Source organism: Onychostoma macrolepis, chromosome 17, assembly GCF_012432095.1.
Source record: "Onychostoma macrolepis isolate SWU-2019 chromosome 17, ASM1243209v1, whole genome shotgun sequence".
Taxonomy (NCBI): Eukaryota; Metazoa; Chordata; class Actinopteri; order Cypriniformes; family Cyprinidae; genus Onychostoma; species Onychostoma macrolepis.
In genome coordinates this window covers 13,947,793-13,968,358 of record NC_081171.1, presented here as the reverse complement: position 1 = coordinate 13,968,358, position 20,566 = coordinate 13,947,793, and the positions used below count along the sequence as shown (strand labels likewise).

Below are 20,566 nucleotides of genomic sequence, written 5' to 3'. Positions count from 1 at the left end.
TATTCCCACAGCTGCCTGTGGCCAGTTAGGAAGCAGGTGGCACTATAAAATAACAACCAGGGCATAAACATTGTTGCCTTGGGCTGTTTTTGCAGATTGGTCCTTGTTAACCGCACTACACAATAAGAACACACTTGAGCTTTCATGTGTGGCTACTGAAGAATTTTCACTAAGTGTTGCCAAGGTGACGACACAAGATAACATGTACAGCAGTTGATTATCATGTGTCATCACCAGACCTGGAACACCACAGGCTTTCCACAGAACCTTCTAGACCTCACTGGACTAGAAAACATGTAAAACAGCCTTGTATGCATCCCAAATGTAATTTATGTAATGCTCTCTCTATCCAACCATACTGGTTGGGTTTCTCATTTAGCCACTTTTGTTCAAAGGGAAATATCAAATTGCAGATGTAAACAATTATGCAATTTAAAGAAAAGGATGAGACAAAAGAATTTTATTTTTTTTATTTTAATGTGACTTTGTTCAAAGCCAGAAATTACTGCAGGGTTCAACAATTTCAAACACAACTTAGGTTACAAAAAATATAAAGCAAAAAATAAAGGATGAAAACAGACTTCACTGATTTGTTCTCATGTGCACAGTAGAGCTCGAGTGCTGCCACAATGCTCAGGTAAACAGAGAGAGCAGCCTGCTGGATCAGCTCTCTGGGTGTTTTGGTTTATGGATCATGCACACAAGAGGACAAACACGCTGGGGTCTGCCGTCCACGCAAACAAAACTCTCATAAAAAGTCCTGCTGAAGTGAAGGGAGAATCCTTAGGCTAAATTGTACATTATTAACTCAGAACTGCAAATAAGCTTTTCAATTTGTTTCATCATGACCATAAAAGCAACACAGGAATTATGAGGGAGGGAGGGAGGGAGGGGTGGACTAAAAAAGGGTTTTTTTTCAGATAAAGTTGTCGACAGTATTTAAGGGTGGAAAAGAGGGCAGAATCTGATGAAGAAATTTCAGCTGCTCAATCATTTCCACATCATAAAACTCCTCAGCAATAAACATGCCAAAAAAAAAAAAAAAAATCCAAACAAACAAAAGTCTATGGTGAATTTTAACAATTTGTACATTCTAAAGCTGAACCAACATCAAACATTTAAAATGCAGAGAGTGGAAGAGAAAGAAGAAAATTTGGGGTGTGGTGGATATTTCCTCAGGACTGAGATGATGGGGACATCTGGGCCTTCCTCATTGAGCGGAGAGCTTTCTCACGTAGTTGCTTCTCCAGATCATCCAAACTGTCTTCTACTTCACTCTCTGATTCCTTCAGGAAAGGTAGCATTAATTATGTCTGACTCAAGCATTATATTGTTTCACATGTAAAATTTCTCTAAGAGAAGTTCTTGTTAAAGTTGCAGTTAAATGTCTCCAGTCCATATAGACTACCATTCAAAGTTTTAGGGTAAGCAAATTAAAAAAAATTAGTTTTATTCAGCAGGAATGCATTAAAATTGATCAGAAGTGACAGTAAAGACATTTCTAAGTGTTTCAAAAGATTTCTGTAGCATTTTGCAACCATTTCAAATAAACGCTGTTCTTTCTAACTTTCTGAAAAGAATTGTGATAAAGTATCAGTTTCCAAAAAACATTATTGATTGGAAATGTTTCTTGAGCACCAATTTAGTATATTAATGATTTCTGAATAATGTGACACTGAAGTAATAGCCACTGAAAATTCAGCTTTACCATTACAGGAATAAATTACACTACAATATTTTTTATTAAGTAAACAGCCTTGGTGAGCATAGGACACAAACACAAACCCCAAATATATGAACGGTAGTGTATTATTATAAAAAAAAAAAATATATGGTAAATGCAGAGATACATTTATATTACTGGAGAAACCAGATTATTTTATATTGACTGTTCATACAGCTTTAAAAGTGTAACTTCACCTTTTTCTGATCAGAATCTGGCTCTGCTTCCTGTCCGTGTCCTCCTGCCGCCCCTCCACTCTTTTCTTCTCCACTCTTCTCCTTTTTCTGTTTCTTATGCTTCTTGTGTTTCTTCTCCTTCTTGTGTTTCTTCTCTTTCTTCTTTTTCTTCTTCTTACTACCTTCTGCATCTGAGTTCTAGAGAACCAACAAAGAAAACCGTTTGACTTCAAGCAAAACCATACCATTTAAAAAGCACCAATATCATAAGCATCAGTGATTTTAATACTGTTTTTAATACTTTTGGCAGTAGCTTTCCTAAATACAGCTGAATGGATCCATTTTTAAAGATGACAAATCTAGTTTTAGAAGCTCTCTGGAATCAAGCAGTCTTGTGGATGTGTGACTGATTCTTGGGCAGGTGTGACGTACCTTGTTAGGTGATGGGCTCGGGGAGACGCTGCTGTTCTTTTTGGCAGGTGGAGGTGGAGAACGGCTAGCAGAGCGAGAAGGTGAGACAGAAGCAGGCCGCTTGTGAGCCGTTGGAGCAGGAGGAGGAGAAGCAGATGGTGAACGTGAAACTTGCCTCCTTACTGGCTGGGGGCTCTGAGAACCTCTACAAATTGACAGGAATACATAGTCATTCAGAGATCACATCTGTGTTACACAAATAGAAGGGGCTCAATCATAAAAATGTACCTCTGAGATTTGCGTGGCTCTGGTGTGCGGGAGACTCTGCGAATGGGTCTGGTGCTGTGAGACGGGGACGTCTGACGTCTTTGTCTCTGTGGGGATGAACCAGAGGGGCCGTATCGGGCCGGAGGACTGGAAGACACTCGAGTGCTGTGGGCAGGGGGAGGAGAGCGAGTATCTCTGCCCCGTTGGGCTGCAGGGGGACTTCTACGGTGGCGGGGTGGGGGTGAAGCAGAAGAGGGTGGAGTACGTCTTTTTCCTGGACTACTGCCACGACTCCGTTTCGGGGATCGAGAGGAGCGACGTTTGGCCACAGGAGAGTGTGATCCTCTGCGTTTAGCAACAGGCGAGGGAGATGGTCTGCGTTTGGACACAGGTGAAGGAGACCCTCTACGTTTAGCAATGGGTGAGGGAGATGCTCTGCGCTTTGCAACAGGTGAGGGAGACGCTCTGCGTTTGGGGACAGGTGAAGGAGACCCTCTACGCTTGGACATGGGCGATGGAGATCCTCTGCGTTTGGACACCGGTGAAGGAGACCCTCTGCGTTTTGAAACAGGGGACGGAGAACCTCTACGTTTTGTGACAGGTGAAGGAGACCCTCTACGCTTGGACACAGGGGATGGAGACCTTCTGCGCTTGGGAGGAGACCCTGATGAGCGTCTCTTTTGAGCTAGGGGAGGGGAGGGACTGTATCGGCGCTGGATAGGGGGAGTGAAGCGCCGGTGAGGCGGAGATGGAGATCTGAGACAGGAAGGACAGGAGAAAGGGATGAAGTATGAGTCAGACAAAGAGTCTTCACAACCCAAAACCACAGAAACTTAGTTGGACTATACCTGCGTCTTGGGAGTGGAGAGGGTGACCTGCGGCGGCGAACAGGAGAAGGTGAACGATGTCTGCGGCCAGCAGGTGATGGAGAACGTCTCTTTCTGGAAGAAGATAGAAAGGGAATCTAAACTAAAACGTTCCACAATAATAAAGAATCTTTCAGTTAAGAGTGAACAACAGGGCTGGGTATGGATTCTGATTCACAAGGTCAAATTTGATTAGATTTAATTCAGTTCAGTTATAGCCTCAGATTTAATCTCACGAGTTTTACAATTCAGCCAAAAATGAAAATTCTGTCATAACTTACTCACCTACATGTCAATCCAAACCCATATAACTTTGCTTTATTTTCAAAACACAAAATATGTTTAACGGAACTAGGGGTGCTCCGATTAGGATTTTGAGGCTGATTACAGAAAGCAGTATCTGCCGATACCGATCTTTTTAAAGCCATGTTTTTATCATGTAAAATTATTTATAGTGATACTCCAAACAGGAGTTTTAGACATTTATTCAGTGCCTGAATTTCATTTTTCAAAATGGGGGAATTCCCCTCTTAGGTGACTCTTGTGAGAGAGGATTTTTTTTTTTTTTTAAATAAAAAAAATACACATTTATCAAACCTAAACGTTTGATCATCCAGTGCATTGTTTTTACAATCGTGCAATTGTTGCAGAAAAGCTTACACACAGCACAAGCCTGATTTCACACAGGAGTCCACTACTGATCCATCTGTTTACCACAAACACAACATTTATCCATTATTTTGATTTCAAATCCAAACACTGTTACTGAAAAAAAGCCATATGTGTTGACTGTGAACCACAGTAGACTTAATTATATGCATTTATAGTGTAATTACGACATTTTCGTGTAAATCCATGTTCATATTTACCTAATTTACCTATCTTTGCTGTACTGTGCGTGCAGTACAGCAAAGATAGACTCAGTGCGGAAACGATCTCTGCACTGCTGCAGATGTACTGCCGGATGCAACCGTTCTGATCCGTTAACATGAGCGCAGAAAAAAAATATGCACTGCAAAAAGCGATTTCTAAACTTGCGATGCGACACTGCCTCTATTGTGCAAGTGACAATTCCTGTGTCAACTGTGCATCTCGCTTATAGTGCAGACGCGATGTGATTTGAAGCCATTTGCGCATTTTGAGAGAGAAAGAGCGAGCGGTGATTCACACAGGCTGTTTATGAAATTATGTCTCACAGAAAGTTTCAAAATTACTTTACAAGTTATTTAATGAATAAATATGAATTGCACCTCACCTTCAGCATTATAATTATTTCACCCGTGCTGGTGCATGTCGTGCCAAACCTCTGGCACGCGAGTCATCAGCTTGAGATCGGTTTATGACATCGGCCTTTTTAGAGACCGCTGATCAAACATCCCAAAGCGACTATCGGCCGATAGCGATCGGTACCCAATCAATCGGAGCACCCCTAAAGCCCGGTACACACCAAGCCGACGGTTGGCCGTCGGGCAGTGTTTGTTCGTCGGCCGACTAAGTTTTCTCAGCGTGTTCTGCGCCGTCGGCTGAAGTTGGTCCTCGTCGGCTTTTTTTTTGGCCGATTCGACATGTTGAATCGGCGTCGGAGCTCGTCGGGCAGTCGGGCCATCTGATCATTCTGATTGGCTGTTCAGCTGGCGAACCAGAACCAGTGTGCGAGAAAGGCGCAGAACGGACGTGCTACTTGGCCATCGGGTGGCAAGCGTCGGCTTGGTGTGTCAAGGCAACTTTGGACCCAGACGCTGCCGACGTGAGCCGACCCCGCAGTCTGCTTTTGTCGCCACTAGTTTGTCGGCGTCGGCTTGGTGTGTACCGGGCTTAAACAAAACCTAAGCAAACCAATGAGGTTTGATCTCACATATGATGCAAGGATGTTCGTGTGTGACAAGTAAATCATGGATTACTTTTACAATCTCTTTATAACTTGTCAAGGCACAGAAATCTATCAGATTTTACTAAAAATATTTTCATGTGTTTTTTTGAAAATAAATGACAGCTTTACAAGTCTAGAATGACATTAGGGTGAGTAACCTTAGGAGGTTAACCTCCTTACATTTTCAAATGAAAATGTAAAGTAAATGCTATTATTGTTGATTTTTTACCTTGGGGATGCATCTCTGTGCCTTCTCCGTGGTGATGCAGGTGAATGGCTCCGCCTTCTTCTGATTTCTCCATTCCTGGCACCTGCCCCCCTATTCTGCCTCCTTGGACCATCATCTTCAGAGGAAGTGGATGAACCAGAGTCTGTAAGCAAACAAAAAACAAACCAACATGGTTATCAGTACTAAATCGAACATCTACTAGCATAAATCTCCCACAACCAACATGATTCATTATTGCAAGCCCAGGTGAGAGAGGAAGAGAGAGAGATGAGGGAAGTGAGGACAAACGAGTGTGATGGAGCATTAAAAAAAAATGGTGGTAACCTGAAGAGGACTGCTGATTCTGTCTGCGATACTGACGTCGCTGCTGGACAGAATCTGCTGTTGACCCTTTGCCCACCTTCTCCTCCTCTGAAACGCAAAGCAGTGGAGTCCTTCAGTGCCCAAGAAACATCCATGTGCCCACCATCACACACCCATGATGTGCAAAAACATACATCGACACACACAAACCCATAACATGCACCCTCCCCTCATCTTTGTAATGAACAGAAGAGACTCATGAGAAATGAGCTGCAGAATCCATAACATCAGTTCATCATGATATTTCAACAATCTGCAAGTCTTGCACACGTAAACCTTTCTGACAAGCGCACAAATCCATGTTGAAGAACCAAACCTCACCGGACTCTGATGCATCAGACCGCCTGGGTTTAGGAGAAGGAGAGCGAGAGTCGTTTCTTCCACCAGGCCTGTGCTTCACAGCTGAAATTTTAAGATGCGTTAGTCAGAATCATTTAACGGTTAATATCCTACAAGCAACATATCACTGATGAGGAACCATTTCTGATTTAAAGAAATAATTAACTATAATCTTAAGTAAATTTATTAAATCAAATTTAAGCCATTTCAAATTGCAAATAACAAAATTGAGTTTTAGGATGAAACCTGAAGGGCTGGTGTCTGGTCCTGAAGGACTGCGACCTCGTCTTCTGGAAGGGCTGGAGGGGTCAGAGCGACGCGGAAGTTTTCTGGGCGGGGTAGCTGACCCACGTTTCCCTGCTCTCTTATGGGGTGACCGAGAGGAGGAACTACCAGAGGAGGATCGGGAGCGAGAGCGCCGCCTAGTGGACAAACAAGTTCAGGTAAACACCAAAGTTGACCCAACTTTTAGAAGTTCATGTGAAGACAGACTGTATCTAGTAATAAAGTTGAGTATTAAGACATGAGAACATTTACAAAACTCAATGAAACCTCAGTGTGACTTTATAACACCACTCAAATATTTTTGGAAGACTTATGCTCACCCAACATCGATTTATTTGATCAAAACATTTCATAAAATGTTATGTTATGAAACAATTACAATTTTAAAACTAGTTTTCATTTATATATTTTTAAAAGTTATTTATTCCTGTGATTGAAAATCTGAATTTTCAGCATTACTCCAATATTCAGTGTCATATGATGTGCTGCTTAATATTTGTGGAAACCATGATCATTTTTTTCAAGATTCTTTGTTTAATAGAAAGTTCAAAAGAACAGCAATTATTAGAAATATTAATTTTGTAACACTATACCAAGTCTTAATTGTCAATTTAATGCATCCTAGCTCATTAAAAGTATTATTTAAAAACAATAAAAAAAAAAAAGACTGACCTGCGGAGAGGTGAACGGCTACGTCTGTGCCTAGAGGGTGGTTGCCGTCTAGGAGGGCTCCTACGTCTTGGAGAGATTCGCCTCCTGGGACTAGTTCTGCGACGCGGAGAGAACGACCTAGAGGCAGAAACCTTAGCTTAAACCCTAGTTCAACCACATTAGCAGGTAAACAAAAGGATCTAGGATAAGAAATCACATGGCTTCACCATCAGAGACAAGACTTACCTAGAGCGGGATCGAGGCCGTCTACGAGAGCGAGGTGAACGAGAGCGAGAGCGGTGGCGTGGGCGATCTCTACGTCCATCCTTCTCTCTTTCCCTGTCTCTGGGTTTGGGCCGGTCTTCCGATTTGGACGTTTTATCTGGAGATGTCTCTTTCACAGCCTCAGACACGGAGTCCGGTTTCATGTCACCCACAAGATCACTGATAGGTAGAATGGAAAAAAAAAGTCAGTCAGTCTCATCTTGCAGAAAGGCAATTTTATGCACTATTTTCAGTAAATAAAGTCACTCCTTTTGGCTCAAGATGTAACTTGCATAAATGAACACATTAGATTCATATGCAAAGTCCTTTTTTGTCAATGGCAGCTTGAAGGACTAATATATTAGGATGCCATAGTGCAACGTCAGGTTTCCACAATTACCTAGTAGAGGAAGCCTCCTGAATGAGAGGCTCTGGTTTGGAGCTCTCTGATTGGTCTGGTTCTTGCTTTGGTTCTTCTTCATGATTGGGCGGACTGGAAGGCGGTGAGGCAGCCGGGCTCGGTTTTCGGCGAGGAGATCGAGAGGGACTGGACTTACGGTCACGCTTCACAGGGGAGCGGGACTTCCTCCTGGGAACAAAAGTGAATCAAGCACAATTAACCATTATTTACACTGACAAATGTGCTAATCCATTTATTAAAGTCACCGTGAAAACGAAAATTGACAATTTTATTATTGTTATTTTGCAATGTTATTTTTTTTATAGAATGCTGCAGTGTTTATTACAGATGATTTATCTGTGTGCATTTTTTTTTTTTAAATCACGTGTTCTCGTAATCTTTAATAAAAACTCATAACAGGTTGCAGCAATTAGCAAACAATTGGATTGTTGTCAATTCCAGATGGACAAAATCAAGTCCCAACCTACATTTCTTTCATGTTCAAGAAGTTTCATGCTGACTGACAGCAAATCCAAAACCAACCTTTTAGGGCTTTTTGACTGAGCCCTTTCTTTGCTCTCCTTCTCTCTTTTATCTTCATCTACTTTTTTCAGAGAGGCAAGTTTCTCCTGTTCGATCTGAACATCAAAGAGGTGAAAAACTGTTAAACACTGAACTTGATGAGTTTACAAACATGTTGTACAATCATACAAACACAACCACATAAACTAACCAAAACTAGTCCAACCAATAAAACTGTGATTAATCATTATGCGAGTTTGCAACTTCTCTACAACACCTGTCTCTGTTTGATCTCCTCTTTCTTCTGCTCCAGGAAGGCAGATGGGATACCAGCGATGTTCTCCTGGGCACTTAGTAACAGCGGCCAGAGGTCCTTCATGAACTCCCGAGCATTCTTCCCATTCAGAAACCCGGTCAAATTAATCTGCATCATCTTCCCATCAGGATTCTGCAACACAAACAGCAGGGAGGAAGAAAGAGGGGAGGAAACCAAGCAGTTAATACTGACAAAGAACCAGAATGCTGAGCTTTGAAAGCCTACCTACACCTTCCCTTCCTGAACTTAAGTAAACAGCTGCTTTTCAACAAGAGCCCAGTACCTGTGGGCCTCAAAAATGTCTCTAAAACCAACAGCCGCAGCTGAATGTTATTTTTACTAATAAACCAATTGTATCAAAGCAACAAAAACACTTCTAAAATTAATAATCTGCCTTTGAGCATGCATTACATGTTTAAATGTTATCATCAGAACTGAGATGTACCCTCCCAGTTCACATCCCCCTCGTCAAGGAGCAATAAGACCCTCCCCCACAACTAGGGCTGTCTCTTCCTGTGCAATATCAAACTCCTCAGAGATAGAAACATTACAGTCCACAAACAGAGTGCATCAAAACCCCACAAAGCAAGAACAGTCCAGTTGTCTTCAGTGTGAGTGGCGCAGGCTCTGTGGGCTGGGGGGGGGCGGAGAAAGGCGCTCCATTGGCTGGCCTCCGCCTCACTACTGCATCACACTCAATCACCTTGAGTTTAATGCTATATCATTTATCTAAATTGCAAGAGACGAACAAGCAATAATGAGTACACAAGGCATGGAAAACGCTTTATTTACAACAAATGAAGAGGAAAATAAACCTATAAGATCCATGTGCTAAGACAGGGGTGCTGTATCATGCTCCTGAAGATGTACATCACAAGAGTTTAGTCATAAGAACAGGGCTGACCCTAAATATTGTAATAAAGTAGATCTCCAAGAGCAGGACTGAGCACCCGGTGTACTAAAATGAGTTAAACGAATGTTTCTGGTTCAATACAAGTTAAGCTCCAATGACAGCATCTGTGGAATAAATGAAAAAAGTATTTTCAAAGTTTTTAATGCCAAGGACCCAAAATTTTGATTCGTTTGCTCCCTTCAGTATTGTATTTCCATTCATATGGATGACCCATTTTGACTGCGTGAGAAAGAAGTGTGATTATAACACAGAAAGTGTTCGCAAAAGCATTTTATTTATGTTATACCATTACTGTACTAAGACTGAGCAAATTACTAAACAATTATCAAAAATTAAAAGTTGACTTTCTTTTAAGTGTATTTTATTTCTAATTCCATTCAAATTTATTTCTATAGCAATTTTCACAAATTTGATATTTTGAAAACCCTAGAACAGAGGTTCTCAACATTTTTGACTCACTGTCCAAAGGTGTGCCAATATTGGCCGATATTTCCTCTGGTATTTCTGCTGCCTGTAATTATGACAATTATGCTACTTGTTTTCAAACTTTTGAGTGTTTATATATTCAATTAATTAAACAATTAATTTTGTGATTCTATAAGATGTCAAATTCAACAATATTTCAAAGATTTAAGTTTCAACAACAAGGTTCTTTTTTTTTTTTTTTTAAATATAATTAAATTATTTGAATAATTTAAAAGTCATCCTGTGCCCCCCCCCCTCCCCCCTCATTGCAGTTGGCTGAGGCCCTGGTCCTTCGCCCCAGAAGCCCCTTGCAGCTGCTGCAAACTAAAGGACAACTTAATTATTCTCTCAGGAACCTGATATTATTCCACAAATGCTGTTGATCAAACTCATCCTGTACTGATCCTGAAGCATTCCTTTAAGATACTGTATGGCTATGCCATTAAAAAAAACTGAAAGCACCTCTTTAGATCTGAGAATAAGGAAAAACCTATGTATCATTAATAGGAGCAAATACCTCTCTGGAATCCAATCGAAAGCTTCCTGAAAATCAAATCTTTAGAGACTAAAACATTGACTAATATACAGAGCTTAGCTAAACTAACGAAAACGCAAAATGTCACATGTCTCGCGTTGTTTTTTGTTTCATATTGCGCAAATGCACAAACATACAAGAAACCAATGTATTGTTTTATAACTGATAGTAGAGCTATTCACTGAGACTGAGAACAACAAGTATTGACTAATAAATTCTATTTAAATAAAATAGGCATCTTACACCAATGTTGTACTGCGCTCTCATCTAACATGCAATGTTATTTATTTATTTTTTTCGTTTTTATTCTTTAATGGTTGTATGTCATATTCAAAAATGGTAATCAGGCCTTTGTGTTTAAGATGTACTACTAAACTGTGACTCTGAAACAGAAAGGCACAAATGATAAAGCTGAAATGACTCTACCACTGGCACAATGTCAAGCCCTGCTTATAACTCACCTCAAAAAATAAAGCTCATCATCAAGGGAGAGTTGGATTCAGAGAGACTTTGGGCTCAGGTGAGATCTAATTAGGAGTTGGTGCTATACTTCAGATGCAAGGAATAAGATCCATATTGGTTCAGGCCTTTTAAATCATAAATCACATCAACATTAGAACATTGCTGTTCAGAAGGAACGGTGTCACAAATCATATCTTCAGAGAGAGAGAATATCATTTTTACCCGCTTTTCTGTCTTTTTAAAACCAGACAGACACTTAAAGACTGTGATGTTAGATGTTTTCTGCTGTTACATCTACGCATTGGCAAATGTTTCAAATAACTGTCAGCAGTTATTCACTGAACTTCAAACCTTCTCTCATCCTCCCAAAGAACAAAACACATCTAATATATAACTGCAGCATGTGTGAAAAGACAACGGGAAGAGCAGAGCGGCCGTCTACCTTTTCCTCCAGCTGGTTGAAGACAAATTCGATGACGACATCATCCTCAAAGCCAAGGATCTCCGTCACACGCTGGGTTATCCAGGGCTTCACAACTTCCAGGTTGACCTTGGTCATATCCACCTAATAACGAATCAGAAAATCTTGAAAATCATGAATAACAAGATTTTCCATATTTTATTAATTTATTTATACATATATACTGGTAACTCTTATAGGTCAACCTTAATTTGACCCGAACTGATTGCACTGTATTTTATGTATTATTTTAAATTTTTAGCTGTTTTAAATTCATTTTTAAATCATTTTAAATTCGTTGTTACTTGTTTTTAAATTATTTTATGTAAAGCACTTTGAATTACCATTGTGTATGAAACGTGCTAATATATATATATATAAAAATATATAAAAAAATGATTGTGTCACATGCTCCTTTAAAAACTATCATTATTAATTCTGAGAAGAGTTGTGCTACTTAAACTTGTATTTGAAAACTGTGATCCTTTTTTCTTGAATTTCTTCTAGGAATCTTTGATGAATAGAACATTCATTTGAAATAGAAATACTTTGTAACAAACTTCTTTACTGTAACTTTTGAGCAATTTAATCCATCAGTGCAGAATAAAAGTATTAATAAAAAAATATATATTATTCTTACAATTTATTATAAATCTAGGGAATCGTAATATGCAAAACGTTTGTGGTAACAAGGTGTTATGAACACATTTGCAAAAAGAAAAAAGTTTATTTTCATATTTTCTACCTTCTTCTCCAGACATTCTGCAAACTTCAGTTGCTTCAACAGCTTCTTGTGTTTGTTGCTGAAGCGGTTATCCTGCTCCGCACTGGTGCCCTGAAATAACAAGAATTCGTGATTAAAACAATATATGATATAGAAGAACTTCATATTATTTGTATCTAAAGTGGATATTCAATTAGCAGTATGAGACTGAAAATAAACTGAATTATTTCACCGTTTGAGTAGGATACATACGAATACGCACGCAGCTCGCTATCGTATAAGAACATGGAATTTGTCGGTCTGGGTTTCGGTTTCTGTCTATTTTTCATTTAACTACGCTAGCCAGAGTACAGCGGACTGTATAATGTTACAGTGGATTTTATCTGTAAGAATAAAGGCGATGATGTGAAATTCAACGCGTTGGGTTCCTTAAATCTGTTGTTCCTGTTTAATCTGTTGAGTATTTTCTGGTTCTCTCACGCAGCCGCCATTACAGCCACACTCCAATGAACACACCAAATACAGCCTTAAAATAACCAACTAAACACCCAGCTGACAAATAACACCTGCAAAACAACATATTCGACCTTTAAAGTACGAGAGTTGTAAAAGAATATAAGACTTACGCGGAAAAACCCCGCGTCCATTTCTATCGTGTGTCAATATGGCACGATGTCCCACAGTCCACTGCGCCGGAGCAGCTTTTACCTCACTTCCGGTGCATGTTCAAATCTATTTAATGCTACCTTGATCGTTTTTTTTTGTTTTTATGTTTAATTTATTGTCATACTGTTTTCTAATATAGTGAATTTATCATGAAAATGAAATTTCAAACACAAATTTTATTTCATGTTATTTTTGTTAGTTTATTATTTGTGACTACTGCGGAGGTCACAATAAACAAAGACATACATAAACTGTTTGCTGTATTAAAGCCATTTATTTGACATACACTGCAATTTTCCACCAGTTATTCATGAGATTCGTTAACAACTTTTGAGGTTAAGTAATAACTGAAAATTAAGGCAGTTTCAACTTTTAACACGGAAATCACACTTGCTTTTGGAAGAAAGGTGAGTCATTCTATATATCGTCTTAAATAGGTCATTTTTATTTGTCTGCACCAGTAGTCTATACAGAAGGCAGACTAAGACTTTCAGACAGGCCGAGGCCAAAGAACACCCCCTTTACTATTGCAAGGCCGCTTGGTGTTTTATCCAGTAGTTCTGCTCTTCTGAGATAACAAAAAATGTGTTAAAAAAAAACTCTTACAGTATATAATAATACATCAGCAATGCTGAGAGATTAATTCACACCACCACACTATGCATTGTGAACCCAGAGCCCTTTGATAATAAAGCCAATACAGACAATAGTGGGTTTAACAGAACCCAAAATTCAGGCAACTGTGATTTCCTCAGCGCTAGCAGCTGGAAAAAAAGGCAGTCTTTTGATTCACACTAAAGGTAGCAGTGGTTTAAAGTATTTTCTGCCCATGGCTGTGTTCAAACTGAGACACTTCCTCATGTACACAATACATGGAGTAGTCTAGAGCACAGAGTGAGGTGTCTAGTGGTCCTTACTGTATTTGTACAAATGGAGCATATGTGGGGTCAAAATTCAACCCCCCCAAACAGAATGTTATGATTGGTTAGGATTAGGAAAGCAGAGTTATAATTATAACATTAAATCATTGACGTTTGGGCCAGCCAGCCAATTTTTCTCGGTGCTGACCTTGTTATTTTAATATAGTGTATGATGTCTCTAAAATAATTAAATTGGACAGTTTCATCTCTAATGTGTGCAATTATATTATTATTATTACTACTATTATACTGTATTCATCAGAATTTAGTTGTTTCCTTATTTTTCCCTGTCCCATGACAACTTAAAAACTATGTAAGAACAGATCACAGAGAAGAAAGACAGAGTCTCCTGAGCGGTGAGAGAATGTGAGTTTTCACTGTTGGTTAACATGTTTTCTTCACAAGCATACATATTTAGAGAACTGTCAGTGTCAGCAGTTCTCTAACTGACGGAAAGTCCTGGTCTAAAGAAACAGCTACCAAATTTGAGATAGATGAGTTTGGAAATGTACTGGAAAGGTGCTGGTGATCTGTGTTTCAGTCCCTGAGAAGACCTGCTAGCTGACAGGTAGTCCTGCATTGGTTCTCTTTTCACGGATAGAGGCCAGCATGTCTGTGACCAGCTCTGACAGGCCATATGCAGGCTTCCAGCCCCAGTCCTGACGTGCGTTAGAGTCATCAAACCGCACTGGCCAGCTGTCCGCTATAGAGTGAACATTACATTTTATGAACATTTGGATCATTGCAAAAAAAAGTGTTTTGTTTTTTTTCATTATACAAGAAAAACACATACTGATAGACAATGACCAAGATTGACATTACTTCTACAAATCAAACAAGAACATTAATATTAAATGAATAGTTCACCCAAAAATGAAAATTTGCTGAAAATGTATTCAGCCCCAGGCCATCCAAGATGTAGATGAGTTTGTTTGTTCAGTGAAACTGATTTGGAGAAATTTAGCATTACATCACTTGCTCAGCAATGGATCCTCTGCAGTGAATGGGTACCATCAGAATAAATTCAAACAGTTAAAAACATCACAATAATCCACAAATAATCCATACAACTCCAGTCCATCAATTATTGTCTTGTGAAGCAAAATGCTTGTCTGAATCAGGAGAGAAATATGCACAGATCAGCACTCTTTACAAGCAAAAACAGTCCAAAACATATGTGAGAGGACAACAGGGGATCGACTTGTTTCACTGGAGGAACCATTATTATGGATTATGAACTCATATTTTGGTCAGAAGCAACGGTTTAAAGTTAATGCTTTTATGATGGATATGTTTCTTAAAAACACAGCTTTTCGCTTTACAAGACATTAACTGATAGACTGGAGTCGTGTGGATTATTGTGATGTTTTTATCAGCTGTTTAAACTCTCATTTTGATGGTACCCATTCACTGCAGAGGATCTATTGGTGAGTAAGTGATGTTAAATCTCTCCAAATATGTTCCAATGAACAAACTCATCTATATCTTGGATGGCCTGAGGGTGAGTAACTTTTTTTGAATTTTTTATTTTTTGTCAAAATATTCCAAATGATTTAAGACTTTTTCAGAAGGTCATTCTCTCTTTCACTGCTGTTCTTACCAATAGTCTGCCGGATGGTATCAGGATTGTATGTGACCCTCAGGTGGGGCAGGTGTTTGCGAATCTCTTCTGCCACTTCTTCAGGTGTGAAGCTCATGGCTGCGATGTTGTAAGTACGCAGGGAAAGTTGGCTTTCAGGGGCCTGCATGAACTCAATGGTGGCCCTGTGGCAGTCAGATATGTGCATCATGGGAAGCCGAGTATTGGAGCGCAAGTAACATTCATGGTGGCCGGTGCTGAGGGCATCATGAAAAATCTGGACAGCATAATCTGAGGAAAAGAGGATATATACAATAAAACAGGTCAGATGTTGTTTACTGCAAGTAAATGACAAGCTGTGAATGAGAGGATGAATGCAGGTGTGTGTCTTTATGTACAACTAAAGATTGTGTCTGTTAGTGAGGAAATGCAGAGTGGCTGGTTACCAGTAGTGCCTCCTCCTGGCTTGGTGTGGGCAGAAACGACTCCTGGGTATCGCAAGCATCGGAAATCCAGGCCATATTTATGGTGGAGATACTGATCCAATCAGAAAGGATTAGAGTTAGGATGTTGTCATTTTGTAATTACATATCATGTGATAAATAGTTCACATTAAGCTTATGAAGACTATTTAAATTATTATTTTCAATAATTATGAATATATATATAAATTAATAAAGTGTGTGTGTGTGTGTACTCAAATGGGTGGTTGACTGTTTTTTTTTTCTAGGCTTGATTGTGTTTATGGGGTGCAATCAAACATGTGTTCATGCTTCGTTAAAAAAAAAATTAAAAATTCTTCATTCTACACCGCTCTGTCCCTTCTCTGATAAACGCCCCGATTATTTCCTGGTTTTATGAAGTCCCTCCCTCATAAATATGCGATGGACACAGATTGGATAGCTGGTCCAGTGTGTTGTGATTGGCTAAACCTCCTCTAGTGCGTGTCTAAACGTCCCGCCCCTCGGCTCAGCGGCATGTGCTACATGTAAACAATGGCGTCATCAATATTGCTTATCAATGTGAGCCCGATTGTGACGCAGAGGATATTAGTGAAGAGGATCGCAGAACCTGTGCAAGCAGGGCTCTTAATGGTATGTTTGTTTGTTGTTGGTTCATACTTTTAGATACGCTGGTATTTGTAAATGCTACTGCTTCTGTTAGCTTTTAATATACGCGCACGTCCATGTATAACGCTTCTCATTCGCTATGTGAAAAAAGCGTATAAATGGAAGTTTGTTGGAGCTGATCTGACGAACTGAAAGAGAGAGAGAGAGAGAGAGAGAGATACAGAGCGTGTGCAGACCAGGGCGATGCGAGGAACAGGATTGAGAACCGCTGCTTTAGAACATATGATTTTGAAACTTGTGAATTCATTAGAATCGTTAGAAGACAGAATCGCGATTCATATATGAATAGATTTTTATGGGCACCCCTAGTTTTCGCTTCTCTAAAGCAGTGCAGCATGGCCTCGCCCCCTTTGTTGCGTATTCCCGAGGGCGGGGTTTATCTGGGTTTGTGACGAACCGGACCAGGAAAGTAACTTCTTGTAGTCCCTACGAGCCGTTTTTGTAGGCATTAAACTGCCAGAATTTTAAAAGACGATATCTCTGTTTGCATTGAACTTTCAGCTTCATAACTTTGCAGATATTGTTTATGCTCAAACAGCAACATTACACACTAACTAATGTTAAAAAAGTGAAATCACAATCAACCACCCCTTTAAAATATATTCAAATAGAAAGCAGTTATTTTAAATAGTAAACAATATTTCACAATATTACTGCTTTTGCTGTATTTTGGATCAAATAAATGCATTCTTGGTGAGCAGAAGAGGATTCTTTAAAGAACATTAAAATCTTACTGTTCAAAAACTTTTGAGTGGTAGTGTATATGTTCATAGAGGCTGCATTTAACATTGTGAAATATTATTACAATTTAAAAGAACTATTTTCTATTCTAATATATTTTAAAATGTAATGTAGTCATTAGATACTTTTGCAATGCTTTTGCGGAAACCATGATCCACTGTATTTTAAAAGTTTGGGTAAATGAAATTAAAAAAGAAAAAAGAAAAAGAAATTAATACTTTAAAATAAATGCTGTTCATTGAAGTTTCTATTCATCAAAGAATTATGAAAAAACTACAGTTTTCACAAAAACTATAAAGCAGCAAAACTTGTTTTCAACACTGACTTCTTTCAAAAACAACATAAAAAAATCTTAAAGCATATGTATTTCCCCAGACTAACTAGAACATAAAAAAAATAAATCTTTACTTCCCCCATCAGCTCTGCATGGACTTTGGAAACCCCATAAATGGTGCGAGGTCTCTGGATACAGAGGTCAGGTGCTGGGTCACGGGGAGATGAAGGGCCAAATGCTCCGATGGTACTGGGTACAAACAGTCGCAAGCAGTTCTCCAGAGCCAGATCTAACACATTATGCAGTCCTGAAGAAAGAGGAGTGGGGGGGGCAGAAGAGAAGATCAGGACAGGGGCAACAGGAGAAGGACAGAATGTGGGACGTCAGGGATAGTGGAGACCTTACGTTGTAAATTAGGTAGTCATAAACACATAAAACATGTGTGACTGAGTTTTCCCACCTGTGATATTGATGGTGCGGGCGAGAGCCACGTTAGCTTCCCCGATAGCACTGAGTAATGCACTGTAATGCACCAGCCAGGTGATTCTGTTATTCACAACTAGCTCCCTCAGGTTTTTATAGTCCAGCACATCAGCGTATACAAACGGACCTGTAAGGAGGATCACCCATCAGACGCTGGAGGTTAAATGAGAGCTTTAGTCATATTGGCTACTGCTTTACTTTAAAATGTGGTTCAGTTAATTAACATAAGGATCTAATAAATTGTACAACATTTACAGCACGAATCTAAGTTAATACAGGTTATTACAATCATGTTAATTCATAAACTATTGCTCAAAGGCTGCATTTATTTGATTAAAAATTAAGGAAGAGCAAAGCTGAATTTTCAGCAGCCATTACTCATCTTCAGTGTCAAATTATCCTTCAGAAACTTTTTGATCAATTTAAAACATCCTTGCTCCATAAAAAAAGTATACATTTATTTAAAAAAAAAATAAAAAAAATTTAAAGGTAGAGTATGTAGAAATTAATTGTAAAGGTTAATACTTTTTTTTTCATGTTAGCAATTTCATTAACCTTGAATGTTAAATTATTGTTACTGAAATTGAAATATAAGAGCCACGTGATTAAAAAAAAAACTCCTACTGTAAACTTTAATAGCCAGTTTATGGCACCACACTGTCCATGTGGCTCTATATATGTTGCAACTGATGCAACCACCTACCCATATCACAGCTGTACATCTGTCTCAGTGTCAACATACCCATGTTATAAACTTCAGCGGGAGGCCTCCTAATGTCCGACAGGATGACGTTTTCCTTTCCATACTGCTTCCTGATGTAAAAAGAATAAATATGATTACAAATCAAAATAAACAACAGAAAAAGATATTTGGTTTTTACAGAATTATAAAGAATCTACCCCCGAAAATTAAAAAAGGTTACATATGCACAGCAAACATCTATGCCAAGACAAGGCAAATATCCAGTCTATGCAAAGATATAAAAACTGTGTGTTCTGGAGTCTGATTTCAAATTTCTCCCATGCAGCACATCTTTCAGCTGTTCACTAACCTCAGCATTTCAGCTAGTCCAACTCCAAGCTGTCCCAGGCCACCTTTAACAGGAGAACAACACTTTCAACAATGCTTAACAAAGCTTAAACACACATTTTACAACCAGAAACTTCACCACTCACAATGCCACAACAGAGCACCAAGCTGAATAAAATCTAAATATGAATGAAAAATGTTACTGCATTATTTTTTAAAATGAAAATGCACAGAGGTCAGGGGTACAGTGAATCCACAACAAAGGAAATCATGATACCATACATAATGTGTGATCAACTCCAGTAGATCACTAAAAATAGAGTTTATATTTCAGTGACTGATGCATAAGGGATGGCAAATCAGTGCACATGCAAATGAAGTAGAGCAAAAAGCCCACAAAATGGCAGTAGCAGATTCAAAAACAGGCCTAAGTAAATTTTTAAATAAGCTCCGTGATTGTTATTGTCCAGACATTTTTCAGCTCCACCTCGACTGACAGTCCATTTACTCACTCTGTTGCACAAGCATAAAACAGCCGCGCGCTCCATTGTGCGCACGCGGAGCGCTTTTATCACTGTTTATTCCCGACCTATTGTCATGGCGCTCAATAGGATTGTCTCTTACGAGGCTCGGAAAACAAACACAGAAGACATGATGCAACTAATACTATTTCCACCAAAACACTACAGGTTGTGTCACACGTTATTGAAGCAGCTGGGAAACAGATGGCACCTGTGATGAGGACTCGAGGACTGTTCGTAGGAGGCTCGGAGGACTCGTTGCTCGGCCATCGGTTGATCTGTCGCGGCGATAAACTCATGCCGCGAACCGGCAAACCTTTATACAACGAGCGGACACACAACCGGACACCTGACAGCATCTGTCAGTTAAAAAAAAAACATATCAGTTAACTGAATGAACGGTTCAGAAAGAATACATCAAAACTCAGTTTTCCTTTTTAGTTTGCGCTAAACTGACGGCCAACTTGTTATTTCATCCTTAAAGTGAAAGTGACTGATACACGAACATTAAGTAAATCAGTAGTTCAAGAAAAAGCGCATTATCTCACCTTGAGCGTATCAAAACTTGAAATCCGTAACGATATGAAACACGTGTCTTGCATCAAAATCACAACATTGCTGTTGTGTATCCGTAGGTGGAAAATTAAGCAAGTAAATAGTGCTGATAAGAGGGATTTTCATGGTATTTAACCGTTAGAATTAAGAGATTACTGTCCTATTGGTTGCCAGAGGAGCGCATCGAATGACCATTGGATAAACAAGCTGCCGGAGCAGAGAATGCTGGGAAATGTAGTTTTATCTTTATACTAGCACGTACGGTCGCGTGATAGTGATTGTGGTGTCCATTAGCGCTACAAGAGGGCAAACTTGCTGACGGGCTGCCCACTCCGGATTTATATTGTGTGGGTGAGTTTAGCTGAGCTGGGCTTTACCCTGAGGACTTCATTGGCCAGAGAAATGTTATTGTGTAATGTTAGTGTG

The 20,566-nt window shown here is 39.4% G+C and overlaps 2 protein-coding genes across 6 annotated transcripts; both read right to left on the bottom strand.

The window, feature by feature from the left end:
- Positions 1–455: 455 nt before the first annotated feature.
- Positions 456–12,960, bottom strand: srrm1 (serine/arginine repetitive matrix 1). Of its 4 annotated transcripts, none has more exons than XM_058749144.1 (17): positions 12,868–12,960; positions 12,263–12,352; positions 11,500–11,622; positions 8,644–8,814; positions 8,388–8,482; positions 7,845–8,033; positions 7,427–7,624; positions 7,202–7,318; positions 6,491–6,666; positions 6,227–6,307; positions 5,867–5,953; positions 5,543–5,684; positions 3,426–3,518; positions 2,599–3,333; positions 2,332–2,515; positions 1,921–2,097; positions 456–1,286 (listed from the first exon to the last, which is right to left on the bottom strand). In XM_058749144.1, the coding sequence occupies exons 1-17, from the start codon at positions 12,886–12,888 to the stop codon at positions 1,176–1,178; spliced, it is 2,790 nt and encodes a 929-aa protein (XP_058605127.1). In that variant the 5' UTR covers positions 12,889–12,960; the 3' UTR covers positions 456–1,175. The 4 variants fall into 4 exon arrangements, with proteins under 4 accessions (XP_058605127.1, XP_058605130.1, XP_058605129.1 ...); XM_058749147.1 differs by having other exon boundaries at positions 456–1,279; XM_058749146.1 differs by lacking the exon at positions 5,867–5,953.
- A 209-nt stretch (positions 12,961–13,169) lies between these two features.
- Positions 13,170–20,342, bottom strand: tdh2 (L-threonine dehydrogenase 2). 2 transcript variants are annotated; one of them, XM_058749305.1, is made up of 9 exons: positions 20,134–20,342; positions 19,797–19,944; positions 19,087–19,129; positions 18,777–18,847; positions 18,012–18,161; positions 17,686–17,858; positions 15,853–15,943; positions 15,428–15,697; positions 13,170–14,530 (listed from the first exon to the last, which is right to left on the bottom strand). In XM_058749305.1, the coding sequence occupies exons 1-9, from the start codon at positions 20,185–20,187 to the stop codon at positions 14,385–14,387; spliced, it is 1,146 nt and encodes a 381-aa protein (XP_058605288.1). In that variant the 5' UTR covers positions 20,188–20,342; the 3' UTR covers positions 13,170–14,384. The 2 variants fall into 2 exon arrangements, with proteins under 2 accessions (XP_058605288.1, XP_058605289.1); XM_058749306.1 differs by lacking the exons at positions 19,797–19,944; positions 20,134–20,342 and adding an exon at positions 19,577–19,679.
- Positions 20,343–20,566: the final 224 nt, after the last annotated feature.